The 22,023-nt window shown below is 38.1% G+C and overlaps 3 protein-coding genes across 3 annotated transcripts; 2 read left to right on the top strand and 1 right to left on the bottom strand.

Moving 5' to 3' along the window:
* Positions 1-589: 589 nt before the first annotated feature.
* On the bottom strand, positions 590-13,392 carry LOC146639516 (E3 ubiquitin-protein ligase AMFR-like). The gene is made up of 14 exons (XM_085367620.1): positions 13,239-13,392; positions 12,423-12,736; positions 12,247-12,339; positions 11,979-12,143; positions 9,580-9,732; positions 8,836-8,876; positions 8,115-8,247; positions 7,868-8,001; positions 7,664-7,774; positions 6,741-6,937; positions 6,555-6,658; positions 5,732-5,866; positions 5,397-5,581; positions 590-2,676 (listed from the first exon to the last, which is right to left on the bottom strand). The coding sequence occupies exons 2-14, from the start codon at positions 12,675-12,677 to the stop codon at positions 2,517-2,519; spliced, it is 1,866 nt and encodes a 621-aa protein (XP_085223746.1). The 5' UTR covers positions 12,678-12,736; positions 13,239-13,392; the 3' UTR covers positions 590-2,516.
* A 2,691-nt stretch (positions 13,393-16,083) lies between these two features.
* Positions 16,084-17,100, top strand: LOC146639515 (leukotriene B4 receptor 1-like). The gene has a single exon (XM_085353183.1). The coding sequence runs from the start codon at positions 16,084-16,086 to the stop codon at positions 17,098-17,100; it is 1,017 nt and encodes a 338-aa protein (XP_085209309.1).
* A 1,676-nt stretch (positions 17,101-18,776) lies between these two features.
* Positions 18,777-19,868, top strand: LOC146639514 (leukotriene B4 receptor 1). Its single transcript, XM_085353170.1, has one exon. The coding sequence runs from the start codon at positions 18,777-18,779 to the stop codon at positions 19,866-19,868; it is 1,092 nt and encodes a 363-aa protein (XP_085209296.1).
* The last annotated feature ends 2,155 nt before the right edge of the window (positions 19,869-22,023 follow it).

Genomic DNA, 22,023 nt, shown 5'->3' with positions numbered 1-22,023 from the left:
ACCGTTGTGATCAGAAGTTAACATGTAATCATTATAGATATCTGACCACTCTTTCCGGCAGAATTGGGAAAAAAATGTTTATTTAAATGGGTTGATCACCTGGCACAGACCTGGCTTTTAAGTGTGGTCTACAAGTTTTCAGTAGGATTGAGGTCAGTGCTTTGGGAAGGCCATTCCAGAAAGTTGGTGCTAGCCTGCTTTATCTGTTCCAAAACCAGTTTTGATGTGTGCTTGTCATTGTTATCCAAGTTTCAACCATCTTGCTGTTGATTTCAGGTGAAGCTGATCATTCTGGAGGTAGTCATTATTCCATCCACTTTTTACAACCACTGTACCACTTCCACTGATAGCAAAACAGACCAATTAAAGAAAACCTTTCTCTATTTAACAATCTCAACCTCACTTGTTGAACTTGGGAATTGAAAGGTTAGGCTGCACTATTAGGACTGGAGGTTTACATCTGCAAAGTAAAGCCAGAAATCCACGTTGTCTCAATAAACAGAAGAAAAAGAAAACCCAGTAAACAAAGGATACAAACCATCATTTGTTAAAAAGCTGTAGAAGCTGTTTATTGAGTCTTTTATATTAACATATTTTACAAAAACTAGATTTACAGAAATTATCCATAACTGAACCATCTTGATTTAGGCACAAAAATACCAGAAAGCTCAGTCCAAAAGAAAATATTTAAATTCTGATTCCACAGTTAATGATTATGAAAGGTAATCCATGCATAGGAAAATATATCATGGATTTTAAAAGTTGCTAAGTAACTGAATGAAAACCAAACTGTCCAGTTTTAGGTTGGTTTTTTTTTTTTGCTTTTTTTTTTTTATTTATTTAAACATGTTGAATAATTAAAATCTTTAAACTAAAATCCTATGCTGTATCTTATTACAACACTCAAAACAAAAAGTCTGAGCAATAAAATGAGCACACAAAGATAACAACACTTCAGTTTTAGTGGAAGTTTGTGGGCTGTTCTTTGGGATAAAGTTGAAGAAAACATAATCACTTTTATAGATGCATGCATATCTCACCCCAAACTGCCTTTTTTCATTGTAATGATAGAATTCAAACACACTTCATCATTATATCTGTCGATATGCATCAACCAGCTACAGATTCAGTGAAATATACCAATACCCAAAAAGCCTCTACGGCTACGTTCAGTTTGCACAGCTGTACATTTTCCAAAAAAAAAAAAAATTAAAACCAGCAGGTGATTATGTTCCCCCACTAGTGTAATTTCTTAACTAGTATTCAATGTAAATAGACAAAAGGCCAATCAAATAAAAAACCCGAAAAGTTTATTCATGAAGATTCTCAGTCATTCGGGTCGCAGAATATTTAAACAAGGAGAAAACCAGTTATTTGCTAAGAACTTCATTGGTTTTGCTACATATGCAAGAGGCAACACTATTTCTAGCAAAAGAAGAAAGGGTTCACCGATAAAACTGACGAAGCCTCTTGAATTGGTGGCAAAACAAGCAAGTTAAAATGCACCACAGAAACTCCATCTGTTGCAGACTTGACAATTTTTGCCTTTCTCAACAGATAAAGATGACCGACACACCCATTAATCAACAGAATAAGATATTTTTACCGCGCAGAGGTTCCTGTAGGAAAGACACCACATGTAACACTCATTGATCATAATGTAATACATCCCTATTTTCTGCATATGCATCGCAAAGGGACCGGTTTTGGGGGAAAAAAAAAAAAAAAAAAATTTACAGGCCCATTTCCCCATCTTGTTAAATAACAAAATGCAAACAGGTGATATTAAACACTAAATAGAAAACAACCCATGCGGGTGAAAAGAAGAAAAAAATAAACAACTTTGTTTGCAGCATTTTTTTCCTGATAGAAACATTCATATTTGACAGAAAGGCTGAACAATACTAAAGTGACATTCTCTTGCGCCTATGTAAGAAATAAGAATGTGTTATTTTGCCTACACTTAATTCACAGTTGAAACTCAAAATAACACACAGACACATCAGATGAGTTCCTCCATCCAGAATACAGAATTTTCTGCCATGGGCTTAATATGTGAAAGGAAAACCAAGGCCCATATAACAGCTTTATCTACCAATGACACCTTCAAACCCTTCTCATAAACATCTTCTTGTAATAGTCTTCTGAACGCAAAGCATGCTCGTTTTTTGACAGCCAGTCTGAATCATGACAGCTGCTGACTGTCTATTGAAGCTGGTGGTTGCATTGTGTGGCACATGTATAGAGGGCAATTGCAACCTTGCACCAATCAATATATAGATCATATTCCAAATACTAGGCTGAATTCAGTGATACAGAGGCTATTTACAATAGTCTCACCCTTTTAGGCAGCCTCAAAACCGCTCCACGGCCATGTCTGCAATGGTTTAATTTTTTTGTGTGTTTTGTTTTATAGGTGATGACCACTGACTACACCAAATGGGGGAAAGTTGAAATAGCTCTTGTCAGTGCCTCTTAGGGTAACAATGTACTACACCCTTCTGCTGAAGCCAGAATCAGGGCGCAGGGTCCTGTAGGTTTTGTAGACGTCTCTCTGCAGCTGCCGCCATGGTTCTACGTCTCAGCACAGTTGAGTCCAATTCTGGGCCATCCTCCTCCTCCTCCAGTCCAGGCAAATCTTCATCCTGATCCTCCGAATTTTTGTTCAGATATTTCCTACAGGGATGCAGAAACAATGTAAGGATACAACAACAAGAACTGAAAACCCAAAAGAACGGGGAGGAAACAGAACCAGTAATCCTTACTATTAGTTATCACAGTGTTTCTCCTAGAATTAGATACTTTTAAAAAAAATAATAATAATTTACCACAAATGGTAAGGTCCACAACTGCAAATATATGAGTTCTTAGGGGGTTTTGTGTTTGTTTTTTTAAAAACACAGAAATAAGTCAATACTACATTTCCAGTGCCAGAAAGTCAATTCTGTTTATCTGGATATAGTGTTTTCAGTGATTTTATTGCCCCACAACTTGACTTGGACTGCAGCTTGCAATTGTAGCCCTTGGTCTGCTTTGTAGGATGACAGTGTGCAACAGTGAGCTAAAGCTCCATTTCCATAAGAACTAGCACCACACCTGCTACACTAAGTCAACTAAAACAGAGGAGATTAAAGACTAGGGCTGCCAGGATTAGTCGACTAGTCACGATTACGTCGACGACTAATTTTATAGTCGACGCGTCGTTTGAAGCTTTGTAGGATCCCAAAAGACGAAGGAATAAGTAGTAGGATTTAAGAGTGTAATAACGGACTGAAACAGAAGATGGCAGCACTGCATGTACAAGGATGCCAGCTGCCGTTAAACTTCGAAGAAGAAGAAGCAGTCTCCGATATCGTAGCCGTGTCCAAATTCAGGAACCGCATCCTCCTGTGCCCGCATTTGTAGGCCGATTACGTTACAGTGACACGACGAAGACTGTCCAAATTTGAAGACTGACAAATGCGGCCGATAAACGCGCCCTTCATTTCCCCAGATTTGAAGGATGGGTCTGATGTATACTTCGTGGCCCAACCTATCCCAGAATTCATAGCGCAGTCCTACTCAGTTTCCAACAATGGCAGCAGCTAGTTAGTTTTAATATTACTCTTATTATTCTTTCTGCGTCACAAAATAAACGTTTAACATATTTTCAGGCGAGAATGTAGCTGTGTAAATTTCAAATATCTGCTTGGTTTATCAAGACACCACATATTTTCAAAAGCGCGCTGATGTTTTCGGAGACGTCTGTTACCCACTAGCTCGATTGCTAGCCGGGGTTCAAGGCTCACTAGAGCCGGTGAGAACACCGGACTCCCAGCAAATTGTTTTCAAACCCACCGCCTTCTTTTGCTACTCAGGTTAAACATGATATACAAGTCACTTAGATAACTTAAAAATGTTATTGTTTGGCTTTTTTCAGCATTTTATTTGTTCCTGAGTAAATGGGTTTGGCTGAGATTAAAGTTATAGTTTTTACACAGCTGAATAAACGTCAAGCAGACAACTGATGTGTGAAGTGTGAGATGCTCTTGAATATACTCTGGTGTCCTGTTATATTTTAGATAGCAAGGAGCAGAAGGCTGAGTTTATTAAACTCCACCGAAACAATCTGCAAATTTCATTAAAATTTAATAAACTATCATCTTGTCTTTATTTTTAGTTAGCACATACCTTAGACACTTAAAGCTGTAAGCTAATGATAGTTATATAAGAGCAGATGCATGCTGGTGCAATAAGCTGTACGCTTTACGTCCAACGGATGCACGATCTGATTAGTCGACTAATCGCAAAAATAATCGGTGACTAGTCAACTATCAAAATAATCATCAAAGGAGCTTGCAAAGAAAAGCGTCTGGACTTCTTTAAGTTACTTGAAGACGTTTCACCTCTCATCCGAGAAGCTTCTTCAGTTCTAAGGTCAAATGGTGGAGAGTCCCAGATATAAACCTAGTGGGAGTGACCCCCCACAGAGGGACAAAAGGACCCCCTGATGATCCTCTAATCGTCTGAGCCAAGGTGTGAAACTGGGTGTGGGTCCCAATCAGCCAGAGTTTCAGGTGAGCTCATTGTGAAACCTGGCGCCACCTTATCGGGACTCTCCACCATTTGACTTCTCGGATGAGAGGTGAAACGTCTTCAAGTAACTTAAAGAAGTCCAGACGCTTTTCTTTGCAAGCTCCTTTGACTACGATGACCTGGATGACTGAGAACCTTCACAGACATATCAAAATAATCGTTTGTGGCAGCCCTATTAAAGACACCATAAAAATACACCTGTGATTAGACGGCCAGCAAACAATCGACAGCTGCAGCACAAAACAGTGGTTTAAGAGCCTATCTGGGGAAGCAGTTGAATGAACTGACTGTCACCACAATGGCAAAGCAGCCAAGCTGTAGGAAGGGAAACTTAAATTTTTCTAAATTTAGACTTAGAAAGTGACATTTTAACATCCAATTTATTCCATCTTGGTTGAAAGAGTGATATAAACTCATCTCAAAACCCAGTATTAAACAGGCACAGAAGTAAAATGACATAGACAGCAGTATAGATAAGCTCTGAAATAATCGGTTATACACTTGATACTGCAGAAGAGATCCTTTATACCCATTCAGAAGCGAGATTGAGAGGCTGTTCTAATAAAGGGTGGAGAAAACTGATCAAAATGTAAAACAAGTGTTTTGCATGTGAGGGAAGAAACATGAGCAGTCTGTTTAAACATGTGTGACAGCTTGAATGTGTTACATACAAGTGTAAAGATGAACAGTTTGACTGCCTAACCTGGAACACAGTTAATTAAATTATAAGAACTTGAGTTAAAGACTAAATATAGTCAACCACATACACAAAAACATTTTGAATATAAAATGTGGAAAACTCAAATTTGTAGAGAAACAACCTGCGTGCTTGCTGAAGCATCTCTTCTTTCCTCTGCTTTAACATCTTCTGCCTCTCCTCTGCAGACTTAGAGAAGCGGCCTCCTCTAACCTCCAAGTTGTCAGATTCACCCTGCTCAGCTGCTCCACTGGGCCCAGGCTGCTCATCTGGTGCAGGATTAACCTGTAAAGGGGCTCGCTCTATGGCCTAAGAGAGGACGACAAACATAATTTTGAGTTATTAATTTTAAGAAACACACAAAACAAACTAACAAGGAAAACTAAGAGCAAGGCATGTCTGCAGAAATCCAATGATAAATAAAAACTGCACTTAACATTTAACCCCAAGATGACTGACCTGCGTAGGGAAAGGCACCTGGATACGTCCCTCCAGGATGTTGTCAGTAGTAACTTCCACAGAGCGGGTCAACTGTAAGTCTTGTAGTACCAGGTAGGAGGGCACCTGAGGAAACATCTCTTGAATCTGATGGGCCTGATGAGCACAAGTACATAAAAAGCAGAGTGAGATGGGGAACACTGGTATAAGTTACAGTATATGTTACATTAAATTTAGTTGTTTTTAAGCCCAAGCAATATTTGAAGTCATAGACACTGACTAAGACATGGAGTGAAGGCTGCAATAATAAGGCGGCAGCAGGGATTTTATGTAAATAAAGTTGTTATAGCCCTAGCAGGGCCTCGTGTGAAATTGACCTCGTGTGGGTGTGTCCTGGCATCTCTCCTGCCTTAGGTGCCACCCTTTTTGTACAGCTGACTCTAAACAGCATTAAGAGTACGATGAGGTGAGAGAAAGGTGAGCTCTCGTGCCGGAGATCCTTTTTCTTTTTTAACTTCTCAGTTTGGTGATCAACTCCTGGGTTTTGTTGTTTTCCTTCTTTAAAAGACTATTTCAGCATCTGTCCCTCTCTGTTAGTTTAATTACTAATAGAAACATTAATGAAACCTTTAATTTAACAATGCTGCTTTCCCGTCTCCTTTTTTCAACCTGGAAACCTTTTGTTACTTTGCCCACATCCCCTGGACTTTTTAGGAGAATGTAACAAAAGTTTTAAGATCATCAGCCGTCTAAAAAGATCTTACAAGTTTAAATATTAGCCTCAACTTGCAGTCTGTGTATCCTTTCTCTTAAAGACAACAGATTTCAGTAAACTCGAACTCACCATAGCCATAAGCTGGGAGTTATTTGCTTGAGCAATGCCCAAGATGTTAGTAGTATGCATTACTTCTACTGAGAAACTGGGCAGCCAGCTGGCGATACGAGATCCTGTAAGACAAATGCATGGATTTTTAATTTTAGCTGTGACACAGAGCCCATCAGTTTTAGGTCACGTATCCAGCACCCTTACCATCAAAGTGGAAGAAGTGATTGTGTTGGTTGATATGTGGTCTGGCATCTGGGGGGGCTCCAACTGGGCCAATGTTGTCCTCCAAACCCCCACCCTGCTGCGGGCTTCTTGCTTGGCCCCCATCCCCATTAATATTAAGGGATTTCCGACATGTGGGACACGACGTGTCCTGCTCAAGCCATGAGCGCAAACAAGAGCTGAAGAAACACATATACATACCCTAAGTAAGTCGCCAGTCTGAAAACTTGACATGTATCTTAGGGGTCAGGACAAATTTTCTACAGCTAGGCTCTATGCAGGGCATCTTACTGAAGCTCAGAATGTATATCAGAGCTCACAGCAATAAACATTCAAACAAGCAAACTCTACTACAAAAGCTAAGAACTGCTGTGCAGTCTAGTTTACACTTCTCTATGTAAATCTTTTAAGGATTTTGGGAACTACCCTAACGGAAGCTTCAGCCTTTAAATCCTGCTAAATCCAGGATGCCGATATTCTCCTTGGCTCTTTTAGCATTGTTATTTAGGTACATAACACAAATGTTTTCTCAGGACAAATTCAATTTTACTTCATGTGCTGGACAACAAAAAGCATTGCATAACTTCATGTTTGATAAAATAACACAACTCCAAAAATGCCCCTTTCAGTAAGTATAAAAAGTATATTCTGTATACGTTTGCCTGAGCTATAGCATAGTTGTTGTTTTTTTTATTGTTTTTTAAATCCAAAACCATAACAATATCCCTAATAATTTTCCAGACATTAGAAAGTAAAGCAACTTAAGCCTGAAATCTCTCAAGTGGAATTTCCACTCAACTGTGTCAGTATAGGCCACATACTGACAAGTACTATTTCTAGGGTATAGCACCTCAAAGCAAAGGCAGATAATCCCAACTATAAGCAGTAAAAGTAAAATTATTTACTTGTGGAAGAGATGACCGCAGGGCAGTTTGCGTGCTGTAAGCATGGCATCCCAGCAGATGGCACAATCATCATCATTGGCTGCCAGCTCCTCTGCAGTAGCAACAGCAAATCTGCAGAGTTTATAGTATATGCAACTATTAAGTAAACAAGTAATGATTAGCAAAAGACTGAAAGCACACACGCACACACGCGCACACACACACCTTGTCTCCATGTTATTGATGACACGCAGGTAGTTCTTATGTCGGCGGACACGGCGCTGCACCTCATGGAAGAGATATCGCAGCTGCATGAAGATAACCAAGCTTGCCATGGACAGCCAGATATTCCCGAAAAGCTAATAAGTGAAATGTGCACACAAAGGTGAAAGATTAGTGGATCAGAAAGTCACACTGGGACAGGAAGTGTTCAAAACATGACAGCCATACACTCAGTCATACTGCATCTTACCAGCATATGGATATGGTGCATTAGGTCAAGAAACAGCATGGCCAGCTCCATTATGAAGTCTGTGTAGTAGACATATGTCCCCTTACTCTCCCAAGTCCCTGGATGGTTCAAATCCCAGAGATGAATTGAGTATCTGGAAGAGTAAGACACAGCTCTTTCAGTTCATGAAATGCTGGTGACTTTTAGAAGATCGGTGGAGGCAAAATACTGCAATAAATTAAATGTGCAACAATATACTGTATGTGGTACAATAATGCCAAAAAGACTGAAATTCAAGGTTGAGACAGAACTGTTTTGAGTAACAAAGAAAGAAGAGTTATGATACGGTTCTGATTTCATCATAAGATGTATTTAGTTAAGTGAGTGAAAGTAATCAAAAGCTCAAAAACAAAACTTGCAAAGGTATAAAGAAACATCTTTAAAGGGAAGTCACCATAAACATTATTTTTCCATGCACCAAACAACTGTACTGCAACAGACAGCTGTTACCAGCCAAGGGAGTCAGTACTGTATCCAGTACTGATCCAGGACCTTGGCCCATCAGAGTTGGTGGTAGTTCAATATTAGGAACCCTCTCAAAGACAAAGAAGCCTTTCATAATAGAGCCAATGGAACCAGAGGAAAACAAACAGTTTTATGTGCTAAGATTATCCCAGATTCCAAATTTGCACAGGCTGTCATCCATGCTGCAGTGTGTCTATGAGGCTGCACAGAGACTTACCGCATGATGACATGTCCAGTGCGCACAGTCACCAGCAGACACTGAGGAAAAAAGTAAATGTGAAAATGATGCAACTGTTATGCTCTGCTTTCTACACAGACATTACAGTCTAAAAGAGATAGTTTAAACTCTCATTTACACTAAACTCGGTGGTTTTGTTCACTCACAGACAAACTCTTATTTACTCAACATTGTTGACAGCTTTTACAGCAAATAAGATTTTTTTTTTTCCCATTCACAAAAGTGCAGCTGCAAATTGAAAACACTGATTATGCTTCTGCTTCTTCAGGAAACATATACATGAGCCAGAATGCACAACACCAGCAAGAAGGAACCCACAAATGAAAAAGTACTCTTATAATTCTGTGGTGGTGAATCAGAGTCACATTTTAATTGGTTTCTAAGTTCATCAAAGAACTGCATTGATACTGAAAAATGTAAAAACAATTTTGTCCTCTGGAGGGATATCATCTACAAAGCATGAGCACCTATTTCACTAAGTAATTACATGAAAATTAAGGTATTTTTCACTTTAACTGCTGCAATTATTCTCAACCAATCCTGGGTTGAACAAGAATACAAAGCAAATGCATGCTGAGAAGTGTAGTTAGCAAATGTGTATAAATAAATACCTGCACCTAAACAAAAGCTTAAATGACATTAAAAAAAATAAAAAAATAAATCCATAATCATATGTGCAAAGTGTGGCCAAAACTTTCCCACAGCTTGGCTCCAAGTTCTCACCTCTGCTGCCATGAAGGAGAGCGTGTGCATGCCATGAGAAGCTCCCAGGAGGCCGCAGACCACAGCCAGGCCACAACAGTCCAGAAGCAGGGAGACCAGCAGACAGAGCACACGCACATGGCTGTTCATAGGTGTGGATGGGGAGAAAGACAGCTGTGGGGGGGGAAACAAAGGTAAATGAGTATGCTGTGCTTCTTAATTTTTTCTTCTTATGTCCTAAGATTTCTTTTCAGTGTTTATGCAGGTTAAAGATCATTTCCTCAGGATGGCCTTTGAATCCCACCGCAATACATTTTGTGAAACTTTGTTACCAAAAAGACCCAGCTATAAATTAATTTAGTGGATATGAGTAGACAAAGGAAGTATAACAATGATTTGTCAAACAGTGGAACATTTCACTTAGATGCTCATGAAACATGCTGTTGAAAGAGAGTTCATGTTTTTCACCACTGGCTACAGACAAGAGTTTTAAGAGGCTCAGTAAGACACTCAATTTTTACTGCGACATACTGAGAGAAAATCCTGCATGTACTCTTCTAAATATTACACAACCCTTTTCTATCAATAAAAACGCCTCTCACACAACCACTAAATATCTAAGCATTAGCACAACTAAACTTCTAGCAAAGTGTAAATAACAAAAGATTTGCACATTATTATAGATTATAACTAAGGTGAAAAATATAAAAACCAGCTGCTCGGTATCACAAAGACCACAAGGTTTCCAAGCTAAACCTTCAGCACTACAACCTGCATTTCTTATCTTCACCCCAAAGCAAGAAACCACAGTGACAGGAAGACAGAAACGGGAAACAGCTGGGCAAATAATGGACTACCTCCAACTAAATTTACAGTTAAAGTTGAAAGACGGAAACAAAAACAGCAAGAGGAACACAATCACATCAAAACGAAATGTTTACAATATGGCAGGTTGAAATAACCTTCTAGTATACTAAGGCAGCCAGCATTACATTACGTCTAACTTTGAATGTCTAACTGACATTCAAAACAACTTAAACCTTGTTTTAAATGTCAGCACTTATAAGGTATTTAAATGTGACATTTTGTTTTCCCCACCATACAGAACACAGTCTGATAGAGAGATGTTAGCGTAGTAACTGAAACAGTAGTCACAGTCAACCTCCCAGTATAAAAAGCTATTAATAGATCCCAAGCTGAAAAGAGTACAGTTACACTGTGTCTACTGAGGGAAAGCACACTTTTTAAATAAGCATTTATAGAAAGTGTACAGAAGTATTGCTCAGGTGGATAAATGGCTTAGTGTTTAATATTCAGAAACAGTTAGGCAGGAAGAGAATTAGATTTGCCAAGCTTTGCTGTGGCAGATTTCTATTTATTACATACATACTGAATTACAAAATAGATTGGCACCAGTACCCATGTTCAAGTGCAGAATTAATATCTAATATAGAAAATCTAAATCTTTTAATAAAATTTAAAAAAAAAAAACACCACACACAAAACAAAATGAGGGTAGACGACAAAAAACTGTGTTCCTTTAAAGCACAGAAACAAAAAAATCTCCTGTATATATACACTTTTGCAATTAAGCTCATGATCCATGAGCTTGCCTAACGCCACACTGACCATTTCCTATGATCCAAATAGGAGGGTAATATGGTAAGGACATTGATATACTGTTTCTAACTGATATTTCTTAAGTAACATGTGACTCCTTTTGTAACAAGCAAGAGTTCAAAGAGCTGTGCCGATATCTGGTAAAGAACAAGTAAGGTATATCACCCATAATTACTCTGAGTGATGCACTACTCTCCGATAAGCCACTGAAATGACACGTGTACTTCAGAGGCTTTTAGGAAGCATATACATAATGGGAAAAAATTCTTAAAGCCTATATTTAATCCTACATCCAATAAACATATTGCTCATTTCTTTTCGCTATGAAAACTACACAACTACAACATTGTTAGCTAATGTAGTTTACTCTAACTGTGATCAGATAATCACTGACTTTCTCAGCCCTTGATTCTCATAAATCTAGCTGTTCTCAAGTCTGGCTTCCAACAAATATGAAAAAAGGAACACCACAATTAAGATAATACTATTATTATGCTGCACCCCATGTAAAGAGGAAACTTGCATTTTTAATGATCCAGGGCCCCCTTTTCTTTTACACTGGTTTAAGTCTCCTCAAGTGCCCAAAATCCCCGATCCCCACTAGGTTACAGAAGGTTTAGTTATACTCCATTGAAAAAACAAACAGAAAACTTTGGAAACAGCTTGGCTCAAGGAGTCAAATGCCATAAAACAGAAAGAACCACAGACAATAAATGCAACGTGAGTCTAGTCATATTTGTCTAAAGTGATGCTTAGATTTGATTTTATTTATTTATTTAAATATACTTTTATATACTTACATATTCAAAGCGATCCTTGCAGAGCTGAACCATTAAGTGGAGAAAAACGAGTGCAGAGAACCACAGACACCACATGACCACCTCCTCCACTGTCTGGACGTTCAGTACACCAAAAATGAAGATGAACTTGTAGAAAATGAAGTTCCAGAATTTATCTTTCAGGTGCTGATGAACCATAAAAAACAAAAGAGGAGACATGAAATGAGATGAGTGACCATTTGCTTCCTGTTTGAAAGAAGTAAAAACAGCTGTAACAACACAGACTTACCTGCTTCTCACTGACTCTGAGTGGGCCGAACACCACATACTGAATCATTTTAGCAATTAACATCAAAGAGCAGCAGAATGTGTTCACTAACACCTGTAGGTGTGCAGATAATAAGGTCACCATTAGTTTTTGTATGAACTTCATAATCACTTCACACATTGCACTAAAATACTCACCCACACAAAGAGACTGTCTGTGACAAGATACCACAGGACAGTTGTTGCCAGTTCTGTGTTACTAATATCATTCTTTAGAAGTTCACGCTCCACCTCGGAGGGAGGCTGTGCCTCATCCGTTTCCAAGGCCCCAAATCCCGGGTCAGTTACTGTGGTGTAGGCACTGAAGATGCTACCAGCAAGCAAAGCCACACTCAGTGCTGTGTAGGTCTGCAGGCTGGGCCAAGGAAACCTCTCCAAAAACAGCAGAGGCATTGCAATCGCAAGCTACGAGTCAACTTCTCAGCTTGTTAAAATGGTGTCAGTCCAACAACCTGTGAAGGCAGTAGGGACGTTAGGCCAACTTTACGGGACAAAGAGTAAATATTACGCAAATAGAGCAAAGACAGGAGGCGATAGCAGCCATTTCGGCAACGCACGAATTTTGTGCTTTAACAACTTGGACACAAAGTGCAAATGTATCTTTTTAATTTTTAAAAAGTTAGTCTCTCCCCCCCAAAAAAAATAATATACGTTTACTAAACATTTTGGCTTTTTGGCTAACCCACACTCAGCCGCCAAGCAGTGCTAACTTCCTTTTAGCAATAATTACTACCGTGTTTATTTAAGTGGAATATTAATTAAATTAGTCAAAGTAAGTAAAAATGGCTTATCATCATCAACGAGCAACACCTTTACGGAACAAACGGGAGTTCACTCACATAACATTAGTTACTTATCTGGCTAATGTTACCTAACACTTAGCTTAGTGGTTAGCTAATGCTAGCCACCGTTAACAACCATCAAACGCTAGACTTGTATTAAATGGTCACTTACAGTTTGTCACAGATTTAAATAGACACAATATCCGGCTTTCCCTGTTGCAGTCAGTGTTGAACTTTTAGTCCTGTGGCACTGGGAACACGATACTTGACAACATCGTCATGTTTATTTCACCGAGCAGACAGCTGGCTGAAAGCTGAAGCAAGGCTTCCCGTCTGCGCAGCGTAACAGCGTCATCACGACAACTTTAAAGTAAAGGGTCATTACAAAATAAATATCTTCATTCAGCGGCTTAATTTAACAAATAACTCGTTCCCCCGTGATTACGAAAAATGTTTTTATATATTTTGCTTTATTCTTTTGATTATATTCTGGAAAAATAAATCAGTGTGTAAGCTGTGGGAGTTTCCAGAACACGCAAGAATAGAAGTTATTTCTTGGGATTGGGTGTATTTTTGGTGCAAACAACAAAAATAGAAACGACTTCACCTCTAGGCTAGTGTTTATAGTACAATTGTTTTTACATTTGAAACCATTTTGTTGTACTTTCAAACTGCTTTTAGTGTGTACACACGCTAAGACACTTTATTGCACTGCAATGTTATACTTATCCCCTTAATATCCTGTAATTTTTTTTATTGTTTTTCTTCTTTGTTTTCTTTCTTAAAAATATATTTAGTATGAAATTTTTAAATATTTTAGTTGTTATTTGAAAGTTAAATGTATGCTTATTGTTAGTTATTGGACTTCAGATTCGTCTTACCGCATTAAGACATTTGTTTTATCATATTTTATTCACATACTTAACTGTATACCTTTCTACATATTTAATCTGTTTGTTTTTAGTGGCTGCAATAAAAAAAAATCTAAATTGAAGATAAATTAAGCATTTATCTTACCTTTGTTTTCTGCGTTGTGTATATCAAAACACTAACCTCACATTAACCTTGCATTTTTCAAGGTGTTTTGTGCAATATCGGTAATGTCCACAAAGAAAAAAGATTAAACTATATTTAGTATAGTTTTCCTTGAAATTGCGACACTGAAGCTATATGCTTAGATCTGTTTTGTTGTTGTTTGAAGGTAATATAAGGTGATAACGTTTTCAGGAATTTCATTTGGCATATGTAAAGTAAATTCGTTAAAAGTATTTATAATTTTTAAAAAAAGAGATTTCTTTTAGTTGTACAATTAAAGGGAAATATTTATACCTAAAGTGTTTGAATGTATTTGTTACGATAAAAGAAATTAGTTCCTCTGACTTTGGGTGATACTTACACTACCGCCCAAAGTCCACTGGAGGTCACTGTTTCTTCACTGAATTATATTAAGACAGATAAATACGCTTAGATAATGTCATCGTTCAGAAATTTACCATACATGTTCTTTTACATAAATTGTGTAACTAGTTAAAGTTTCCTCAAATAAATCTGATAAAAGAAGTGGGGTTACTGATTATTGATTATGTAACCAAATAAGTCCCTGCAACAGCAGAATTTAAAAAGGCAATTTATCATATGTCACCCAAGTCACGCAAGTCCACATATGTCAGCTCCACCACAGTTTTATACCGCATGGGCCAAAAGGAAAGACAGGTTTAACATGATATTATTGCCTAATCAGTTGTAGAACTAATACAGCACAGTACAGGTGCTGTAACACTGTTATTATGATCCGCTTGAGGAATTAGCTTCACTATGACTGTCAAAAAAAACTTTTCAGTTGTGTAATGGCCTGACTTTAAACCCTGTTTCCGTTTACAGTGAACCTGTTACGAGAAATGATTTGACCTCACACGTGTGATTAGTTTCAGTTCATGAGTTTAACATTTCTGCCAAACTAACTACAGTTTGATACAAATTTATTTATCAAATTTGCTCAGTTTTTGTCATTACAAATTTAGCAATAAGTGACATCTTCGGGTATATTTTTCTAATTATGTATCTACAGGTTTTAATTATTGCCTTCGGAAGACATACATACACAAAGAGAGATGTGTAACATTTCCATAGTTTAAAGGCAGTTTATGAGGGCACAGCATTGGGGATCAAGTAATCTAGTTAATCTAATATATCCCACCCACTAACAGATGCTATGATGAAGCTATAATCAGTTGTCATACTCTTATCCCAGATTGCTGTATGGTTCACTTTATGTGTATTCATCACTCGTCCTCATTTCTTAGAAGGCTGACAAATCTTTTCTGATTTACTAAAGTTAAAGTTAATGGTCTCACCTCATTTTTTACACATTAGGCCACTCTTTTTCTAATAATCGTCTATCACATGGCAGACTTGTAATGCTTGTGTAAAAGTGTAATAGATATATAATCATCTAAAAGAGGATAAGAATTTCATTTATTCACATCTGCTTTGACATCCATATTTTAGCTATAGCCAATGATTGAACAAAAATCTAAAAAGCAAACAAACTGCAACAATCAGTGTTGATTTTCTGTGAAACTCACTTTGAAATTACACTTAAAGTGTGTCAGATAAAAATGATGTTCACACATCCAGCATTAACTTAAAAGAAGTGCCATAACAAAATGATAAATCTGCCGCCTATGTTAAGGTGGAACTGACACTTTTCTAAAAGTAAACTTAAAACTAAAAAACCACGGGGTAAGAAAACAGAACTGGTTTTTGTTGTTGTAGATGACTGTGTGATAAGATTCTTAAGTACTCAATAATATCCCTTTCCTGTAAGGTGTCCTTCCTGTTAGGGAGAGAATTATGGAAATTATGACAAGTACAACATGTTGTCACATATCCCTTAAAGGGTTGTGCAAACATTTTAGTTTCTGTTCAATTTAACTATAAGAGGAAATGAATCCTGCTTTTACAGCACTTATTTTGCTCTTGATGCCGAAATCACTTCGAGCACATCAAATTGCAGCATGAACCATTCAGTTGAGTTGTCTCTTTCAGAGGAGTTTGATGGCGGCACAGCAGTGGCGTGTGTGATCCTCGGTTTGTCCTTCCTGGTTGGAGCTCCTGGGAACGTGCTGGTGATCTGGACCATCCTGAGACACGTCAAGCAGCGCTCCCATACTGTGGTGATCATTCTGCACTTGGCTGTTGCAGACCTGCTGGTTCTCATCACCCTGCCTCTATGGATCTACTCTCTAGTTCACACTTGGGTGTTTGGAGCAGTATTGTGCAAGACCTTAGTGTACACTGTGACTGTGTGCATGTTCAGCAGCATCTTCTTGATCACTGTTATGAGCGTGGAGCGCTTTCTTGCCATCTGTCATCCATTTCTGATGATGCGCTGGAAGACAAAAAGCAATATAAAAATATATCTTGTACTTTTGTGGCTGCTTGCTTTCCTTCTAGGAGTGCCTGCCTTAACACAGAATCTGGAAAACACTGATGGAAATGTGCAATGTTTCACCAGGGAATTAAACTCTGACACCAACACAATTATCATCCTTTGCCTAGAAACCTTGTTGGTCTTTATAGTTCCTTTCATTGTTCTAAGTATCTGCTACTGTCTAGTAGCTGCACAGATCAAGAAGATGAGTTTCAATTCAAAAGAGAAATCCATGGTTCTCATCCATTCTGTAGTGATTGCTTTCACAGTGTGCTGGTTGCCTTACCACGTTATCAACATTATTGATCTGATTTGTATCTTAAGCTGGCCAGACACTGACGACGACTGTGTATCAAAGCCTATCATCTTCATAGTTGGTGCCCTGGTTTTCATCAGTAGTTCGGTAAATCCTGTGTTATATGCCTTCTTTGCAAAGAACTTACAAGGGAGTCTGGAAGAGTCCCGACTAGTGAGGCTATTTAAGGAAATAGCCACTAACACAAACAAAGTGAGGGAGCTGGCAGTGCAACAGCAGACAGACCAGAGGGCAGCAAGTACACAAGAAGAGCTGCTATCTGACTGTGTGTGTCAAAGACTGTGATGATGGTAAAATGTGACACTTGTCAATTAACATTAATCACGAAGGATTAAATGAAAATGTACTCATATTATTGCCATGTGTTGTACTCCTCCATTGTTTTTTATGTATATATTTTTTTTAATTCATGTAATGCAGTCAAAATACATAACTTTGAACTTGTGTTTTGAGAAATGTCTGTGATAAGTATTTTTTTTATTCTTAAACATTTGATATTGTCCATTATTGTGTAAGGTGTTCTGTTTGTTATCCTACCTGAAAAAATAAAAAGTGCTACTGAAAACTGCTCCAAATGTCATTTTAACTGCTGTGACTGCTGTATCGTTCTATCAAACTTAAATGTAATGCACAATTTCTTCACTATTTCTGCCAAATAACTTCAAAACTATCTAGCTAACTTTCAAAACTAACATTTTAACTACTGATTTTATCTATTGTTCTGATTTTATCTGTTTTGATTTTATATACTGTTTTGTTTGTTTGTTTGTTTGTTTGTTAATTAGTTAGTTAGTTAGTTTGCTTGTTTTAATCAATTTTAAATCATGCTTTTTATTTGTTTTTGTTTCTAATGTCTCTGTAAAGCACTTTGAATCACCTTGTTGTTGAATTGTGCTATACAAATAAACTTGCCTTGCCTTGCCAAATACTGAAACAAAGCCATTAATTCCTGTCAACCATATGTATCGTCTTTTGAAAAAGTGTAGTGTCTGAACATGTTTGTAAGTAAATTATATTTCCACGTGTGCCATCATCCTTCATCATATTTTCCTAGCAAGCTGATGAATATTTCTTGGTTCACTGAAATGAAAGCTAAGGAATATCTCTGTTGTTTAAATATTACGTAATACCTTTTCCAGTGATGCTGCATGCCATGTAAAGACCTGCAAATGAAACAATAAACAAAAATACACAGCATAGAATCCATTTTAATTTTACTTTTACAATTCCTTAGTGACAAAGATAGAATGTTTTTGGAAATTATTCATAATCTGCTAGTTTTTGTATGTGCTATTGTTTCTCTAAGTCGAAGACAGTGGTTCTCAAACTGTGGGTAAGACAGCTAGGTTTAAAAAAATGAAGTGAAAGTAACATAAAAAAAACAAAAGTCAGGGAAAATACACAGCAGAAGAGCTTTTTGTTGCTTTGTGTGACTTTTAATCGAGTCATTTTCTATTTTAATCTTGTTTTCATCGTTGAGGTTTTAACAAAAAAAAAGTAAGGTGTGGAGTGTGAACTTTTTTCGGTTTCTGAATGTGAACTTTTGTTTTGGCCTATGATGTAGCAACAAAGCAGAACAAAAATCTAAGAACCACGGGGGTGGTGAAACAGAAACGTTTATCAAAGTTTCAAAAGCTAAAGTAATTTTTGTGTGCAGAGTTGTTCCCTTGATACAGCAAAGTCAATCATTTATTAATTATTCATCCATTTACAAATTAATATCATATCAGTTTGTTTAAAAGTATTTGATAAACACATTTCTACATTTTTTTTTTTTTAAACTAAACTGCAACCTGAAGTTATGGACTTCTGGCACATGCATGAGTCATCTCTGCTTAAAAAGCCCTGTTAGGAAACTCTTTTCCTGAGCTTTCCACACAGCTTTAAAGGGGAAGTGATGACTTAGAGTAATCTGTTTTTCTTTTCATGCAGACACCACAGTCAGCACATCGACTTGCACCATGAACAACACATACCAGCTGTCTTCTCAAGAGGAAATGGCCCCTTCAGAGTTTGATGGTGGGACAGTGGTGTCGTGTGTGATCCTTGGTTTGTGCTTCCTGGCTGGAGCTCCTGGGAACCTGCTGGTGATCTGGACCATCCTGAGACATGTTGAAAAGCGCTCTCACACAGTGGTGATTATTCTACACCTGGCTGTTGCGGACCTGCTTGTCCTCATCACCCTGCCTCTGTGGATCTACTCTCTGGCCCACTCCTGGATATTTGGGGTGGTATCTTGCAAAGCCATGGTGTTCATGATCAACACGTGTATGTACAGCAGCGTTTTCCTCATCACCCTCATGAGCGTGGAGCGTTTTGTGGCTGTGCGATATCCCTTTGCTTCAGCTCACTGGAAGAGGAAACAAGCTCTAAATAAAGTACTGCTGGTTCTGTGGATTGCAGCACTCTTGTTCAGCATACCTGTCATCCCAACTCAGATTGTTGACAAAGATTCTGGTAAGGATAGCTGCCTGTACCGTGAATATACTTCGGTGACCCAGGAACTGGTGTGTGTCTTGTTAGAGACACTGGTTGGCTACATAATACCCTTCTCCATCCTTGTGGTCTGCTATGGCTGCCTCTGCAGCCGGATTACTCGGATGACTCTCAAATCCAAACGCAAGTCCACCATCCTGATCGCCAATGTCGTGGTTGCATTTGGCATTTGCTGGACACCTCATCACATAGGAAATATCCTCTCGCTGATCATCCTGGGAACTGAAAACTCCTACAAGGATGTAGCAGAACATTTGGAAAACGTGAGGACCACTATGGTTTTTGTCACTGGAGCCATGGCCTTTATCAGCAGCACAGTTAACCCCATCCTCTACATGTTTGCAGCTCGCTCCTTCAGGAGCTCCCTCCGTGACACGGGCATCCAGAAGCTCTTCCGCCACATCTCGAGCACCTCCCCAGGTGAGGGCAACAGGGAGGTGTCCTATGTGTCCAAGAGACCCAGCAATCAGACCAGCACCTCTCATGTGCTATCTGAGTCAAAAGATCAAATAGGTGTGTTGATGACAATGTGTGAAAACAATCCATCTGGGCAGTGAAATTGAACAATGTCTGTTTGGTCTGTGTAGATACTCCTGTGTACTCAGTATTCTTTTTCTGAATAAAATAAATGTTGAAACACTGATGTTTATTTGTATGAAATTGCAACAAAAAATAACAAGTATATCTGTGCTACACTTGCCTAACTTAATAAATTACCAATTTTGCATGTTTGTATTGTGAATATATTTATAGAAATGCTATACGTTTTGTACTAAATGTCCATAATGACATGGGCCAAATAACCAATAAAAAATTCCTTATGTAAATAATGTCTCAGTTTTGTAAAATACAGTTTGTTTCAATTACTTTGTTGATTCCATCAAAGAGAAAATTAATAAATAAGTTCAAACCGCCTGTAAGTGTGGGATTATGATTAGACAAAGCACAGTGGTTGTTATTTCCTGTTATTGCATCTTTCATTTATTTATTTATATGACCACAAGGAGAACTTCATCAGAGATCTGTCTGGCTGCTTTAATATAAGGATTTGAACATTTGTAACCTTTTTGCCTCATTCTGTAACATTTCTGATAAACTTTTAATCTGATAATATTTTATAAAGGTGTTCTTTTTTCAGCCATGGCAGATTAAAATTGACCTAATAGTCTACTTCAGACAATAGTCATGCTTTCAACTTCCTCTCGATGAGTAGATTGCCAAATGAAGACTAGCATGTTTCCTTTGCTAAGCAGCAAAAAAGCGGAATCGTGCCCTGATGTTTGTCACATTTGCACATGTTGGGAGTGACAGAGTTCAACGTCCAGTTATTCACAGACATTTTTAAAGGCGCACATATTAACAAATTAGTCGTGTTAGTTGTAGTATTTTACGTTTATCTGTCCCCACAGCTACACAGCAATAGTTTTGATTAATTTATCGGCCAGAAGATGGCAGTGGTTGCTCTGTACATTTGTACTTAAGGGGTGGCTGTTGTTCAAGAAGTAGGGCAGGTCACCTGCTAATCAGAAGGTTGGTGGTTTGAGCCCCGTCTGCTCCCGTTTGCATGCCAAACATCATTGGGCAAGATACTAACCCCAAGTTGCTCTCCAGATGGATGCTTTCTGATGCATCCATACGTGTGTGAATGTTAGATATAGAGGACTTACATAGGCAAAAGCAAAGGAATGAGGTGCTTGTATGATTGGGTGAATGAGGCAAGTTGTATAAAAGCACGTTGAGTGCTCAGTTACAGTGTTCATGATATGAATCTGTTGTGGGAACAGGAACCAAGCTTTTCCATTCTTTCTCCACTTTAGAAATACACATCTACAGAGTTTATTCATGATTTAGCCCCCACAAGTCTTAATCTCAGCCATATACAGTGAATTCTGTGAATTAAGTCACTTAGCTTGTAAAACATCATATTTTGGCAAAGTCATTGAACAAACGCACCACAAAAACCTTCAATTATAGATGTGATTTCATTGTTTTAAGCCACACAGCTGGAAGAACTGCCATTCCAGTCTAATAATTTTCCTGTCTGTTTAAATATGAGATGAACAAGATCTGATGTGAGAGCATTCACATTTCACTTAATTGTTTGGGCATGAGTAAGTCAGAATTATTTTGAATATGACAGCGGAAAATTACAACGCTCAAAGGGTGTGACAAAACTGAGCTCACACTGGTAAGCATAGTTGACTTGCTTGACATTTTCTCACAGAATGAGGAAGCAACTTGTATATCATCATCAACAGTGTGGTATGTGCCTGCTGTTCCCATTGCCTTTCATAAGGCATATTACTGCATGCTTACCACATTTAAGTTAGGTTTTAAGTCTCTGCTATATAATAATATTGTGTAGTGTGAAGGTTTTTCCAAGAAAACCTGGCTTATACTAATAAAGCCGCATGAACAAGCAGGGTTTTTTTTGCTATTCTTTTAAGTCATACTTACCTTACAGGACAAGACTTGCCACCTGGTACATCAGAGCCGCCAATCTCTTCCAAAAAATGTACACAGAAGTGTCAAAGGTTTTAGCGCTGGCTTTCTGGAAGCTCATCCACTTTACAGCCTATGATAAAAGTTATGCCAAAGCACATTATTTAGGAGGATATTTGGAGTGTGAATGTGACATGTTGTCTTTCTCAACTTTTTCACCAGTTACACCTGCTGAAAGGAGTTAGCTTGTGACTTTACTCTCCGGGTCAG

The sequence above is a fragment of the Diplotaxodon limnothrissa genome, linkage group LG1 (assembly GCF_057381915.1).
Source record: "Diplotaxodon limnothrissa isolate DT_005_m linkage group LG1, D_limnothrissa_male_GT1.1, whole genome shotgun sequence".
NCBI lineage: Eukaryota > Metazoa > Chordata > Actinopteri > Cichliformes > Cichlidae > Diplotaxodon > Diplotaxodon limnothrissa.
The sequence above is the reverse complement of the archived record's forward strand: the minus strand, read 5'-3'. Positions and strand labels throughout refer to the sequence as shown.